Source organism: Drosophila yakuba, chromosome 3R (assembly GCF_016746365.2).
Source record: "Drosophila yakuba strain Tai18E2 chromosome 3R, Prin_Dyak_Tai18E2_2.1, whole genome shotgun sequence".
Taxonomy (NCBI): domain Eukaryota; kingdom Metazoa; phylum Arthropoda; class Insecta; order Diptera; family Drosophilidae; genus Drosophila; species Drosophila yakuba.
This window is the reverse complement of record NC_052530.2, coordinates 21876884-21892431: the sequence shown is the minus strand read 5'-3', so window position 1 is coordinate 21892431 and position 15548 is coordinate 21876884. Positions and strand designations below refer to the sequence as shown.

Sequence of the window (15548 nt, the reverse complement as noted above, 5' to 3'; positions counted from 1 at the left end):
CGAATATTAATTGGCTCTGGCCAACAACGCAGCGCAGTTCGGGCCTAATGTTGTTGGCCATCCAATCGAGGCGAAGATTCAAGCCAGCCAGAATGACGTCGCATCGCCGTCTTGAACGTGAGCTTCACATTTTGTCTGCCAAAGAGGCAAGTCGTGTATGCGACTATACGAACATTATGAGCCACGAATATTTAAGACCTTTTACCATTTGAGATAAAAATCTTTTCAAAATGATTTCGCGCATAAAATCTGTAGGCGATTAAATATTAAGCATGGCTATGCACTTTTGATTAAATCTTAATGTGTTATTAATTTCCATGCTAATTGGAGAGGTACTCAACTCAACTGCCTTAAATTTGATTACTACTTTGTTAATTCATAAAAGTTAGGGCTTCCAATTTTATTTGAAAAGTTATTAGTTTTCCAAACCATATATTAATGTAACATCTACCACTTTTGAACAATATTATTTGAGTAATTTTTTTTTAATTGTTATAAATATTTTTGCTATTAAAGAAATATATATATATAGTGTTCATTATCTTTCTGTTCCCAGTCGTGTCACGTGTGCATCGCTGGTCGGCTGCATTTGATGCCTCATCTTGAGCCAACGGCTTAAATTATTGTCTCTGCGTTTCACTCGCGTGCAATTTGTGGCGCGCAGCTTATCACAATTTCATTATTATTTTTATTATTATTATTACAATTACTATAGCCATTGCCATGGATATGTGTGTGTATTTGCCAGCATCGGGATGCCAAAAGTCCCCCCCCTATCAATGGCCATTTCACCGTCTGTGCGTTTATTTGTAATTGAAATTGCGTGACTTTATTCTTTGATTTCGCTATTGGCCAATTGCGATTGCCATTCTGGCCGTAATGTGCTTTTTGCGTACGAGCGGCGAGTCCCCCAACCTGTAAACTTGCACATTTTGGCCTCTCATCCGGTGATTTATGCCTCTAACGGCGCACAATAAAGCCCAGAGAAATGAACAACAGAAAACGAAAAAAAAAATAAAATAAAAAGCATCTGGCGAGCAAACTTTACCGGCGAGAGCTTTCATTGCTCTACTGCCAATGCTGTTGGCCTGGTCCAAATGCCAGCAAGCAACGAATATTTGCCCAGCCCTTGACAATCTCAAGTTCCGCCCCTGTGGGGGAGTATGTGTTTGTTTTTTTTTGTTTTTTTACCAGGGGGTATTAACTATATACATACATGGAAGTGGATGTGGAAGTGCGCGACGAGCTGGTGAGAAGCTTTCCACTGCTTGTTTTGGCCCTCCAGTTGTTCATGAGCGCCGGCTACGAGTTGTACCAAAAAAACCGCCAGACGCCAACAAAACGTGGTCAAAACGCAAGCGTTTTAGGTGTGAACATTTGCACTTGTAAGTATTCGCAACGACAACTGGTATTTGTTACAAGACAATAAAAATACTGCATTTAAAACTATTTTAAAAAAAATTTATTTTTTTAAATTATTATTATTATTTATTATTAAATGAAAACTAATTTTAAAGTGTATATTCCATGCAAGTAAAATAAACAATAAGAGAGAAAGGAGAGCTACAAAATTTGGTCGCAATTCGCCTTAATTTCCATTTGACTAAAGTTGGTTCGCCGTGAGCTTTGGTATAAAATCGTTTTCTTAACAGGAATTCATATTTCATTCCAAAGGAAAGTGAGTAGTTATAAGTGAATATAGCCAGTAAAACGATGATAGCTTCGTTGGTTTATTACTTATATAAACAGATTATTACTTTCAATAATCAAATATAGGGAACAAATCGAGATTAAATTTGTGCGCAAGCTTTCGCACAGTTTTCCCTGGAAAAGCAGCGATTTTTATTATCGCCACAACTGGAGAAAGCGAATGAAACGCACATTTGTTGCCTATTAGGAAAAGCATACATAAAAACGATGGCCTTCACATTTACCCAATTCTTGGGGAAGGTGACAAAAAGCTGCAAAAAGATATTAATGAAATATGTACTTATTACCTTTTGCAAATAAAATACTTAAACTTACTTTTCCGTTTTCTTCCACTCTGAACAATTGAGACAAAATATCCCAAAGGGCAAAAAAACTCGATAAGCAGTTTCATTTCTTTGGTTATTTATACTCTTTAGAGCTAATGTAAAAGTGGTCTGAACTACACAGGACTTCAAGATGTAGTAATTTCTATTAAATAATATAAAGATATTTATTACATTCAAGTATATAATAGTAGAAAAATGCACTTAATTGCCATCTTTACTTTTAGGAGCAGCTATACGTAGACGAGCTGACTTTCGACCCTTCTTCCAGTTGTATCTGCCACAATACTCCATGCAACTGTCCTTGGTGTAGAAAAGGTTACCATTGCCCCCACAATTGGAGTAGATAAAAGGAAGGCAATTGGATTTTTGGGTATTGTAGTACCAGAGTTTTCGGCGCCCCCTGCACTTTCCATATTCCCAGCCTTGAAGGCAAATCTCTGCGAATCAGAACTACTGTCAGTTGGTTTATGGTTAAGAGGTTTTATAGTTAGCAAACTTTTGCGAATTTGGTACTGTTCCTTTTCGTACTGATCCTGTAGGGAATCCGAGTCCATGTCGACAGCCAGTATGCCAGCTGCCAGGCAGAAAATGCAAACGATTGTGAAACGCATCTTTGTATTTGATATGAAAAAAGAATATGAACAAGAACCTGGACACAAGCTTTTTATATAGCCATTGGAGTGCACTGCAGAAAAAATATAAAAGCTAAAACAGTATAGGTAGTAAATAAAACTGACAACGTCCTTCTAGTTCATCTTAGACCTTTTCTCAGTGTACTGTCATAAAAACACCTGATGTATTGTGTTCAAAGAATGTTTTTCGCCACCACCTGTTTTGCGAAAACTGTGATAAGTGTTTTGGGCAAAACGTATGGGGAGATCGAGTAATTGCACAATGTGTAATCGGGTGGACAAAAATTATGCGACCGGTTGGCCAGCATGCGAATTCAATTAAATTTCTCAATAAATTACAAGTGCAGAAAGATACATACATATATACAGAAAGAAAAAAAAAATGTGTAAAAATAGTCGCACGCGTTTCCACAGGCGCTTCAGTTCAGATGCATAAAATATCTAAAAACCAGCTAACTGGTCTGGGCCGGCATTTAAACCGGTACTTAGCACCCCGATCGGTGATCTGTAAACTGTGATTACGCAAGTGCAAGTGCGGTGCAAGCGGCGAACACGAAAACATCACCTTAACTCACCTGAGATCACCTGAGATCGCCCGAGATCACAGCAACGCACATCACACATACGCCGCGTTGTACGATAGCGAAAATCGCAAAATGAAAATCCAAATGAAAATGAAAATGAAAACATCGGAAAAACGAGAAACGGACAACGCACAACGCACAACTGAAATTCTAGATCAAGGCCACGCCCGGCTAGGCCCATAAATATAAATCCACATCGCCTATCAATGTGCGTTGGAACACGCAAAATGCGTAAACTAGTTTGTTTTTGGCTCCAGGAGATTACATGGAGCGGGAGGATTACTGGGGGCACCTCGCAACCCAATCGGCAAAGGAAGCAGTGCGTCGTCGAAACGGGCAGCAACACGATAAATTGTCAGGCGAATGCATTTTGTCACATTTGGCTATTTTGCATTTGTAAATTACAAGACAAAACACTTAGCAGTCGCCCAAAGAAAATTTGGGTTGCACTGCCACGGCACCCAATTACACATGAAAATGTAGCTGAATTTTTTGCTTGTGGAGCGACTGCCAAATGTGGAGCACTTTTGCTTACTTAATTTATTTATTAACAACAATTCTCGGAGTAACAGTAGCTTAAACAAAACTATAAAGTTTTACGAGCTATTTAGTAGTAGAGATACTTAGAAATAGTTCTAAAAGCTCAAGATAGTTTTTTGAAATTGTTATAAGTGTTACATGTTTAAAACTTTTTGTAAAGTAACATTTTCCCATTTTAGACCAACAAACAAGTAATTTTTCTATTTAGCCTGATACCTATTTATTTGCACAAAATTGTGTCTGAACACAGCAACTTTGTGAGAAGTTTGTTTGGAATAACATAAGACTGTTGTTATTTCCGAAACGAATTATGGTTGAAATGCCAAATAAATTATGAAAACATTTAATTATTTTCAATGCCAGCAAATAGTTTTTCCTTAGGGTTCTAATTTGAAAGCAAACTGGGTCATTAAGTTATGGCACAGCATTAGCCAAGTGAGCAGCATTGGCCTTCGCTGGAGTGTCGGCCTTCTATAAACAAATAATATAAATTATTAAATAAATACAGTTAAGTTGGCACTTGCGGCTAGCGGCCATGACAATTTGCGCTCAAAAACCAGGCTAAAACCTTTAACCGAATTGATTGCACATAATTTGAATTATTTAAATGTGGCATTTGACTTTTCGCGCCACCTTGCAATTATGGTCATTTGCAACTGACCCTTGGGGCTGCCAAGGCCAGGAAGTTGGCTTATCGCCACCTTATGATTGATGACAGTTGGCTTGCGAAGCTGGTTTTTTTTTTTTGTTTTCATCCTGCTATTTTGGGCTGACACGCAAATGAACCACATGGAAAATTGTGCAATTATTGCTAATAAAAATGTTTATGAACGTTACCTGTTACCCGAGATGCCCGCTACAACGGCTAGTGATATGAATCACCATAAATCTAAGAGCGGTATAAATGTTTATCGCTATTTTATAATCATCCCCAGTCCAACTCTGGCCAAAAGCGACCGAAAACAGCCCACTCTGCGTGAATTGGTCAGATAACTGCGCGTGAGAATTGCACTCGCATATGAATAGTGGAAAAGTGAGGTCTCAAAAGTTATGTTTCCTCGAGATACTCTTTATTTCACAGTTTAACACCAAAAGAGATTGGGAAACCTGCTCCTTCATATGACTTCAAACATATTATCTAGATTAGGCCTATAAAATCTTTTAATAGAGTAATGCCTAAGATATTAATCAGATGCATTCGCATCATTAATGTGTTTTGGAAAAATAAAACTAGCCAGTTGGTTTAGAAAATGCACCTCGAAGTAGAGTATGCGACATAGTTTAGCTTTGGCCAATTCCGTATGCGTTTTATGACAGGCAAATTTTTACGGCAGCGATTGGAATGGCTGAGGATAAAGAGCCAGTCTGGACGAGCAGTAGGTTAATTAGCAGGAAGCTGGCGGAGGAGGAGGAGGAGGAGGACGAGGTGCCCCACGACGAATTGCGGGGCAATAACGCATCGGAATGGCCAAAAAAAACCTTAAACTGAAACTGTAAGCGGCATTGGTGGAATGGAATCGAATGGAATGGTATGGCCTGGACTGGCCTGGCCTGGCCATTGGCATTGGTAACGAAATCCGTTGCGGACATGTCCAGGACTACTGGCCTCTGGTCGCCTCTCGACGACGTCATGGTTAATTGGGCATTCAAATGTCAAGTTCAATTTTGGGCCACATTAGCGTTACCTATAAAAGGGCCGTTCGCTGTGCGCTCTGCATAAAATGAGATTTATTGTTGCATTTTTCTGCTACTGGTGGCAATGGTCCGGTGATCTGGGCCTGGCCCAAAAAAAAAAAACCAAAAAAAAAAACAATTGGCCAAAGAAGAAACTCGTTGCCTTGCCCGCTGCCAGTTGTTTGCCTTTTATCGTTTTTGCGCCATTGAATAATTCGCAACCAGGGCATTTGTATAAATTGGAATATTGTTAGAAAAAAAAATGCAAGTAAAATTTGCGAATTGCATTTACATTTGGGATACTTTTTAGTTATTTTTTTTTTATGTTCATAGCCATAGGCTTAAGTGCGACGTTGACGTGCCACTTCCGCTTGATCTAATCGAGCTCAAGTTGGACTGCTTTTTTATCAGCTCTCAAATGCTCGAAATGAATATATAAAATGCTTGCAATTAATTTCAGTTAAATAGCCTGGCTCTTAACTATTCTAAGTGCAGTCAACTGGACCACCGAAAACTAAAATAAAATCAATAGAAAAAAAAACAAAACGACTTACTGGCCGACTGAGCTTTAAGTCAAAAGAAGTATTTCGGCTGCAGTGGTCGGGGACATAAATCAAACGATAAGTAAATTAAAAGCCATAAATTTGCAATTAATTTTTAATTTGTGCAAATTGATAGCCATCAACGTGTTGCAACTGCCAATAAAAAAATTATGCCAAATAAATCACGAAACCTAACAAAAACCCGTGATCCGGAATCTGACATGGGAACGCCTTCAAATAGTTGCACACAAATTATCAAATGAGTGTACAAGTGTTGAAGGATATTTAAGAAGCTGAAAGAAACCAAATTAATGTCGATAAGAAAAGTACAACATGATAGGGAAAAGTACTGGAAAAACGACTTTTGATGTATTCATCAAATTGAAAGTCTTAATTTAAAGAGCATTCTTTGTAAGAGTAATAAGCAAATTGGAAGTCGTAATATAAGAAATATATCCGAAAGTCACCGAAGCCATGGCTATTATAATTGCGCAAATAAGTTGAAAAATATTCGGCTTTTACTGTAGCAATTTCCCAGGATTATTTCTATTTTCTATGGCATTGCAATTATGAATTATACGCCAGCGTTATCATCTGGCTTCAAGAAATTCGTCTTGGTCAGGCGAAACACCGGGCCAACAATCAAATTGCATTAGCCGTGGAGTCTCAGGTCTCTAGTTGATCTCTCCACCAATTCAAGCATTTCAAGCCATATAAAATGCCCCTGGCTACAACCTACGCATTGTGGCCAATAAACAAAAGTGTGAAGGTCTCGCGGGAATCGCTGTGCTGCTGCAGGAAAGGTGCAACACGAACTTGTGACCCTGAGTGGATGTTGCTGGTTGCAAGTTGGCCATCCTGCTGCTGCATTGAAGTCAGCGAACATTATTGGATGTGATTAATTATGCTGACATTAATTCGGCTAATAGAAATATATCTCGTTGCGTTGAAAATGATGTTGACGTGATTGTAATTGAAGTTGTTGGCCCATGGTGTTGTTTCTGTTGCATCTGTGTTGCCTGTTGTGCCCGGAATGGCTGTTGTTGCCTTTAACCTGGCTGTAAGAAAATTGCCTTCACCGCTGCGTGCTGTGCAGTTTATTGCAAATTTGTTTGTATTTATGATAATTGATGGGAAGAAATGGTGAAAAGCGCTTATGAAAATACATTTTGGCAGCGCGCATTTATCAAAACGATAATTGGCGACTGTTTATACCGCGCCGTTGTTTGCTTTCACGCCACCTCCAGAGCCATCGGATAATGATAAGGCCAATTGGATGGCATAGTCACTGCTTTTATCGTTTTATTTTTTTCTTCTTTTTTTTTTTTTGCTAGACCATTTTGAGAAAGTTCTGTGGGGTTGTGTGCCAACAATTAAGCAGAAATGTCCGGGCCATATAATCAACTCGACTCGAGCAGCGGCCTGAGTTATTTGCCACGCAACGTCAACGTATTTAAATCAATTACAAACAGCAATTTGCCGGCAGCCCCAACACTTTGCCCCCACCTCTTGCCCCACAATCAAGGCATGCGTTTGTATTACAGATGGGATGACAACCAGAAACAAGCTGCATGGCCACAGTGCACAGTGGGCCAAAAACTATGAATTAATAACAGCTATTTTTAAGCTTCAAAAACTTGAAGTATTCTGAAATATTCTGAAAGTTATTATATTAATATGAAAAAGAAGTAAGTTTATTTCTTTCTCACAAAGTTTGATTCCTTCTCCAAGTTAGCAATTAGAAATGCACTTTTTGTGGCATAATTGAGCTGGCATGCCCACAGTGCGATGGTCGTGTTAAGTACGCGTGAATTAATGTGTTGCCCGAGTCAGTTCGTCTTTGCTCTCGCGGAGCAGCATCTGCCCCAGTCAGTTGGCCACGATTGCGGAGAACGCGCTGCCCCCCTTTTGAGCCAAGAATTTAACAGCCAAAGCGCCGCCTGGCCAGGCTAACTGGCAGCCTGGTAAACCAGGCGTCGCGTAATTTACGTCGATTTGATGTTGCCAACATAAATTTATAGCGCGCACATTTTTCGCCAACGATTTGTTGCAAGCGTCGCCTTCATGTTGCTGCTGCAATGTCGCTGATGATGCTGCTGCATGTTGCTGCTGTGCAGCTTGCTGCTGTTGCTAGTTGCTATTGCTGCGCTGGCGTGCTTTGATTTCGCAGAGCAGCAGCCAACGCAAAAATGTCGCAATACAATAATGAAAAAGCAAGAAAACTCATGTTGGCATGCGGTGGTTTGTTGTATTTTTCGCAAGCAACATTTTTGCCAGAGATTTTTATTGACTGAAGAGGCCGCTGAAAATTAAGCAGCAACTGCAGCAGCAGCCGACTTTTCGAAGAGGCGCCTGCGTGCATGAAATATAGTGCTACACCTAGAGAAAATCATAGGTAACCATTTCCTATAAGTACATGATAAGCTTCTGTCATGTAAGCTAAGTTTTTTTCTTCAAGTGTACTTGTGGCACATGTGTGTGCTTGTGTTGCATGACATGTTCGAGGAGCAGGAAGTCGTTTTGCGTTTTGGTTTGCCCCGTGTTTTGGCCACATTTATGAGTGGCTCACGGCCTGCAAGTTGCTGGTGTGTTGCAAGCGGCTTGCAAGCATGCAACGTGCCTCTTGTGGCGGCCCAGTCGCCGGGCCAAAAGGATAATGCCAAATATGCTGAATTGTGACTAATGCCAAAACAGAACCCATCCCTATGCCTGTGTCTAGGCCAACAAATGATGTCATTAGTGGCAGATACAGCACGCAATGCGATATTAAGAAATTAAGTGGCAACAGTTAGCAACTCGGCGGCATGTTGCTGCTGTACAATGGCCAATGTCCCGAGGGCAGCACGCCAGTCTAATTGCAATTGGATCAGAGATCCATGCAAATTGTTTTGCCATGCAACATAGCTGGGAACTTTGTATATACATACATAGTTAAGTAGCTGCCACATGGAGGAAGTTACCAATTTCTGGATGGTGCATAGTGGATGGTGGGTGATGTTTGGGGGCACAGCTACGCCTTACCAATTACAGGCTAGATACGTATTGGCAATTGACAATCGGGGTTGATCGCAGCCAAGAGCGAGTGATTTATGCACCGCACCATTTAAAGTCCGCGGCGGTTCCATAAACAAATTGTCGCCGTGCTCTCTAAATGGCCATGGCTCTCTGCCGCTGCCATGAAATTGAGCTGTAATTGAATTGCAGTTGCACTCAGGATATTGGCCACTATACGATGGGTTAAGAGTCCACCTTTGTGCGGAAAATAAAATAGTTTTCATGTTTTAGAATTTGTTAAATCCCTTTTTAAGACGGAAACACAAATAAACTCTCTGTGTGTTGCAGTTTAAATAATGGTATAATATATTCTTTTATTGAAAATTCTGATTTAAAAATTTCAATTTCTAATATATATAGCATTTATATATATAGCATGCAATAGCATTTAACAATTGAAGTGAATACTTCAATTTCTTGCCACAGTGCAATTGTTGGCTCATTCGATTTTTTGGCCATCTTGCAATTTATTGCACAGCATTTCACAATTAAAACACCGGCCAGCGAGCCACGTCATTAGTTTGGGCCCAAACAAATATGGCACACAACTGTGTTGTGTGTGTGTGTGTGTGTGTGTGTGTGTGTGTGTGTTTGTTACGAATTCAAACATTTTAACATTTGTTTTGGCCCGCTGATAATTTGCTGACTAGCTGGTTGGCAATGCAACAATGTTGTGTCGGCCCAAAAACATGCACCCATTTGCCCAATCATTCCAGTGGTTGGCAACAAGATAAAATAGTATTAACTATATTGTATGTATAGTATGGCAAGAGAGCACACTTTTCCAATGGCCTGGTAGTTGATCTATAATTACCGAAAAGCGAAAACTGAAAACCAAGGATCGAGGTCTGAAAACCGAGCCCAAGTATAAATATCATTGTCAAATGCGCTTTTAATTGATGTAGACAGGCAGCGAACACATTGGACAGCCGAGCTGGACACTCGAGTTGGCCAGGCTCAGTCGATCTGACAAGCTCGCATTAGCAATAAAATATCTAATTGGAGTTTTCCCCTCCTCCCCGTGGAAGCCCCCTCTCCACCCCGTCGGATTGCCTGGGCCAAATGAAAATTTCATTTACAACCTGGCCGGGGTAATCGAGACTTTTGTTTTAGTTGAGGTTTCTGTCGCTTTTATTTTTTGTATTTTTTTGTATTTTTTTGTATTTTTTGTTCGCCATTCGTGTGGCTCTATAACGTGTACCGCTCTATAAGGCGTGATTTATGCCTTCCCCTGCAAATTTATATCGCTTTTAATGAGTAATTTACACAAAATTGCATTAATTTGGCGGCCAAAGCCCAGACGCACGACAAGTCATGGCAAATTTCTGACATTTCCTTGATTTATTTTACCAAAAAAATATAAATAGTAAAAAAAAAACATCAAAATGGTAATCAAATACCTGTTGAGATTTTTTCGTAATTGTAATTGTTCAATTTGAATTGACTTCATTCTTTTGGTAGGCCGGGCTACCAAGAAAGTGTTTGCCAATTAACGCAAACATAGCTGGGCCAGTTTGCCAGTTGGCCAGTTGGAAAACTTGGCCTGTTGCAATGATTTCCATATGCGAAAGCAGTGCAAATCCCGTGGAGATGATTTAGTGCCCCACCATCTACGGCCATCTACTTGCCCGGTATCTCAACTACCCATGCGAATGTATCTATGTACGTATGAGCAAGTGTATCTGCGGGATACACATTTTAATTAATATGTACAAGCATCACCTAATGAAGCCGCTGCTCCAGACAGCCGGCCAATACGTGACCAACACGGCTGTCAAGTATTTTTGGTATTTTTACAACACCCAAGCTGCCATGCGAGATGCACTTAAAAAAACAGGGATTTCAATTGCTAAAATAACTAACTAACTACTAACTATAAAGAACATATATAACATATAGCATTAAAAGCACTTGAAGATCACCAAAAGTCTCTATTTATATGATGAATTATATTTCTATTTTATTCCATTTTGTTTGGTAAATTATGTGTTTTTAATTTCCAGTGTATTAAATCAGAGAGAAAAGATGGAAGGCATTTCCATAGCCACTGCGAAATGCTGGAAAATGGTGCGAATGCGAATGCCACTGCAAGGTGGCTTACATTATATGGCCAAAACACCTAAGGCCATGATTTATAGTTTGTGGTAAATTAAGAAATTAAAATGCTTTTATGGCCAACTGGCCAATCCGCAGCTTCTGTTTGCGGCTCAAATGCCCCCAACACACCCCGCCCCGCCGTTTTTGTGTCCCCGCTGTCAGACTGTCGAGTTAATTGCCAAAATGTTTGATAAGATTATTTCTGTGCTTAAGCCGCCCACGCCGAATCAAAAAAAAAAAAAATAAATAAATAAAAAACAAAACAACATAAAAAAGCAGCCCCCAAAAACACAGCCACCCCCAATAGCAAAATGATTTTCTTAATTAAAATTTTGGTTGCATGCCAGGCGCAAAATTGTGTTGCTCAAAAGGCAGCAAATTGTTGCCAGATATTAATGTGGCTTTGTAATTGGTTTTACTCCAAGTCCAAGTCACGTTAAGTCAATTAAGAGAAATGAATTTTCGTATATGAACGGATTGGTTGGATGGATTGCGATGTTGGAGCAATTGCATAATGCCATGTTATGCAGTTGCAAATTGAGTGAGAAAACTTCTTCGAAGCGCAGCGTGTTAATAAATTAAGATGGTTTTTTGAAATTAGATGCATACTTAATTATGTAGATATGTACAGTAGAATCCAGTTATAACGACTTTCAAGGGACCGACGATTTAACGTCGTTATACCCGGAAGACGCAACAACAGAAAGGTGGAAAAAAAAATTGTTTTCGTTTATTTTATGACTGCCATGTTCGTAATATGACTTAACATAATCAAACAAAAGGTGAAATACATTTCATTTAATAACATGGGTTTTTCATAAGAAAAAAGCAGAGAGAACTAGAAATATGGCAAAAAAGCCGATTGAAAATAGCCAATTTTTTACAATAATTTTTTTTTTGATAAAAACAAGCACTATTTTTTCGATAGCAATAAAAGTAGTTGACCAAAAGTAGAATGCCATACCTCGTTGAATTTGTAACAAAATTCCCTATCGATCCATGTACATACATTGAAATGCTCATTTTTGGCCATTTTTCGCAAATTTTGATGATGGTACCCCTTATCAAAAATTCAAAAATTTGTCAAATTTTATTTTTACGATAACCGAAAAAGTAGGGATAGACATAGTTAGCTATGTTTATTAGCAGCATAAAACAGTCTTTATTTTAGCTGTGCGGCCAAGTTATGGCGAAAATGCCCATTGAAAATACATATATAAGATGCTCAAATATTTTAGCTGCTTAAAAATGATTTGGAAATAGGTTTCATAATTTTAATACATTCAAATTATGTTGTTCAGACAACTCTCTGACAGTCTTGCGATAACGTATGAATTTGTTTAATGGCCTCAAATTTACGCAACTTCTTGGTCTAGAAAGATAGCAATGTAGCCAAAGTAGCCAAAGAAGATCTCCGAGGAGAAACCTTGGACCACATTACCATTTAAGCTCCATTAGCAGCGCCAAATATTCGAGCACGATGAGTTTAATTGGTTCCCGAGCTGGCAGCAAGTGGAATCGAAGATGCAGCAACTCGGCGACATGGTAACATGGTAACATCACCACTGGACTTGCGACCATGTTGCGCCATCCACTTGTTGCCAACGAGGCGATTGCCCGTCCAAATTTGGACCGCTCTGCGTTTGCGCCGCTCGAGAACAAGCTCGTTAAACGTTTTCCTATTGCAATTGCGCTATAAATTCTACCAAAAATGTAACTAATGAAGTGTTATGAAAGGTGCTCATAAATCGTTGACTTCAATTGCCCATCGCCAAGATGCAGGAGATCAGCAGCTCATACAGACCGGCTTAGAACAGCAATGAGATGAGAATCGAAAGCTCGATGAAGAAGCTAAAGCGTTTGAAGCTTATCATTTGCGACAGATGTCGATGTCACAGACTCAAGTTCAATGATTATTAGGCATACCCTGGGATGAGCATGGGAATTTCAGTACTTACACAAATTATAACAAAACTGAATCATTTTGGAACAAAAAAGCTTAAATACACTTGCTTAACAATACCCAATTTCATCTCTGTTATGTACAACAAGCAAAACATTCCAAGGTATCAATTAGTCGACTTCTAACCTTTATAAACCTTTTCTTATCGTCTCATTCTTTTGTGTGCTTATATATTTACATATGAACGAGTATGTCAATCAGCGCTTTGAGACAACGAAATGGAAAAATGTTATAACGATTTCAACCTTCGGCGAATCAAGATGTTACCCAAAGGATGGACTCCCAAGTCTTTGCTGCTGCTCCTGCTCGTTTCCAGTGCCTGCCTCATCCAGGAATCCGTGGCAGCTAGTTTCTGCACCAAGGCAGATCAGTGTGCTCTGGATGAGGAGCTCAAGACAGTGGCAGATTCGGCACAAGCACGCTACGATCACACCCGCATCTACCAAGTGGAACTGGCCAGTGAGGAGCACGTGCTCATCTTTCAGGCTCTCGAGCAGGCCAGTGACTCCTGCTCCTTCATGGGTCATGCCCGACAGCCGGGTCAAAAGCTTACCATTATGGTAACTGGTGCCAAGGTGGCGGACTTCGATGACCTGGTGCACAGTTACAATGTGACACACCGAGTGCTGAACCACAATTTCCAGACCCTGATCGATGCCAACTATCGCGACGTGGCCCCCGAAGATACCAAGCCCGAGGAGTTCGACTGGAAACGCTATCATCCGTTGGCGAGTATCAATGCCTGGCTGAGGCATCTAGCGGAAACGCATCCCGCAGTGCATTTGGTGGATTTGGGCAGCAGCGCCCAGGGAAGATCCATTCTGGGCGTGAAGATCGCCTTCGACAACGAGAATCGAACCACTGTCTTTGTGGAAAGTGGCATCCATGCACGCGAATGGATTGCGCCGGCCACAGCCACCTATATCATCGACCAGCTGCTGAACTCCAAGGATGCAGCTGTCCAGGCACTGGCTCGCTCCCAAAACTGGTACATTTTCCCCACCGTTAATCCGGATGGCTATCTGTATACCTTCAATGGCGATCGCATGTGGCGCAAGAATCGTGCTCTCTTTGGCATTTGCCGTGGCGTGGATCTCAACCGGAACTTTCCATTTCACTGGAACGTCACCGGAGCCAGCGGAGATCCCTGTCGCTATGATTACTCTGGACCATCGGCGGCCAGTGAGGTGGAAACCAAATCGATGATCGAGTTCATAGAGCATCGTGTCGTTAGCGAGCGCATACGTACATTTTTGGCGCTGCACAGCTACTCGCAGATGATCATGTTTCCTTACGGACACAGTGCCGAACGTGTGGACAACTATCAGGATCTGACGGAGATTGGTCAACTGGCCGCGCAGAAGATCAAGGATGTGAGCGGCAGAATCTACAAGAGTGGCAGTATCTACGAGACCATCTATCCCTCGGCAGGTGGCTCCAAGGATTGGGCTCATGGCCAGCTAAGGATACCGATTACCTTCTCGTACGAGCTGCGTGGACCAGCGGACAGCGAGGATCTGTTCATTTTGTCGGCCAAGGAGATCGAAGCCACCGCTGGCGAAGCCTTCGCCTCCATCCAAACGATCGTGCTGGAGGCAGGCAAACGTGGCTATTACCAATGAGAGCTAGCTGCAGCTCCAACTGAAATACCAACATCAACTACAAATCCGAATACAAATCCTAATACGAATCCGAATCCATGGAGCACCACCATCTGATGGGGATGATGATGATGATGATAAATGTCGTCTGGCCTGGCAGTTCACATGAAAAACACATTACGCGCCATCGTTTCTTAATGCTAAATAATGATGGCAAAATCATGACACAAAACCTCATAATAATGTTGGTAAATCAAAGCAAATATAGTCAGACTCGAACAACCTTACAGAAATAGTTGCAGGCATTACAGTTACGATGCATTGTTATAATACACTGCATTTGGGGGAGGGTCCTATGAACTAGGGGATTGGTTTTGTAATACGAGCATTAAATGGAGGTAATATACGTGTTTTAATGGGATTTTTAAACTATTTAGTGATGCTGCTTTTCAGAAAAGGGTATAGTAACTTACAAAGCAAAAGTAGCAAACGCGAATTCTTCAGCACTTGAATGTTACTAATGTTACTAAATCCATATAAAAACGGTTTAAGCTAGCATTACAATTTCTTTTTAGTTTAAATATAAGTGATTTAAAGAGCATTGGAGCAGGTGAGCTAACCGATTTAGTTGGAGTTGTCAGAACGGAGCCTGGCAGCTGACAGGCGAGTTATGAACCTGCGCAGCCTCGACAGACAATATGCATGTTGCACTCTGTGGCGCACAACTGCAACAACTGCAACATGGACTGGCAACACCAGCAACACACACACACATTGCCGCCGCCGACATTGCAGACTTGTTGACGGCAATTGTCGGGTTGTTTT

At 40.7% G+C, this 15548-nt stretch overlaps 3 protein-coding genes across 3 annotated transcripts; 1 reads left to right on the top strand and 2 right to left on the bottom strand.

Moving 5' to 3' along the window:
* Nucleotides 1-1697: 1697 nt before the first annotated feature.
* LOC26535232 (kunitz-type serine protease inhibitor 2) lies at nucleotides 1698-2101 on the bottom strand. Its single transcript, XM_015193071.3, is given in 3 exon segments — nucleotides 1698-1913; nucleotides 1915-1961; nucleotides 2026-2101. Coding segments are annotated over 3 exon segments (270 nt in total). The 3' UTR covers nucleotides 1698-1766.
* A 74-nt stretch (nucleotides 2102-2175) lies between these two features.
* LOC6537879 (amyloid-beta A4 protein) lies at nucleotides 2176-2680 on the bottom strand. The gene is made up of 2 exons (XM_002098384.4): nucleotides 2533-2680; nucleotides 2176-2473 (listed from the first exon to the last, which is right to left on the bottom strand). Exons 1-2 carry the CDS (start codon nucleotides 2645-2647, stop codon nucleotides 2238-2240), a joined length of 351 nt encoding a protein of 116 aa, XP_002098420.1. The 5' UTR covers nucleotides 2648-2680; the 3' UTR covers nucleotides 2176-2237.
* Nucleotides 2681-13319: 10639 nt separating this feature from the next.
* Nucleotides 13320-15010, top strand: LOC6537878 (zinc carboxypeptidase). The gene has a single exon (XM_002098383.4). The coding sequence runs from the start codon at nucleotides 13341-13343 to the stop codon at nucleotides 14742-14744; it is 1404 nt and encodes a 467-aa protein (XP_002098419.1). The 5' UTR covers nucleotides 13320-13340; the 3' UTR covers nucleotides 14745-15010.
* The last annotated feature ends 538 nt before the right edge of the window (nucleotides 15011-15548 follow it).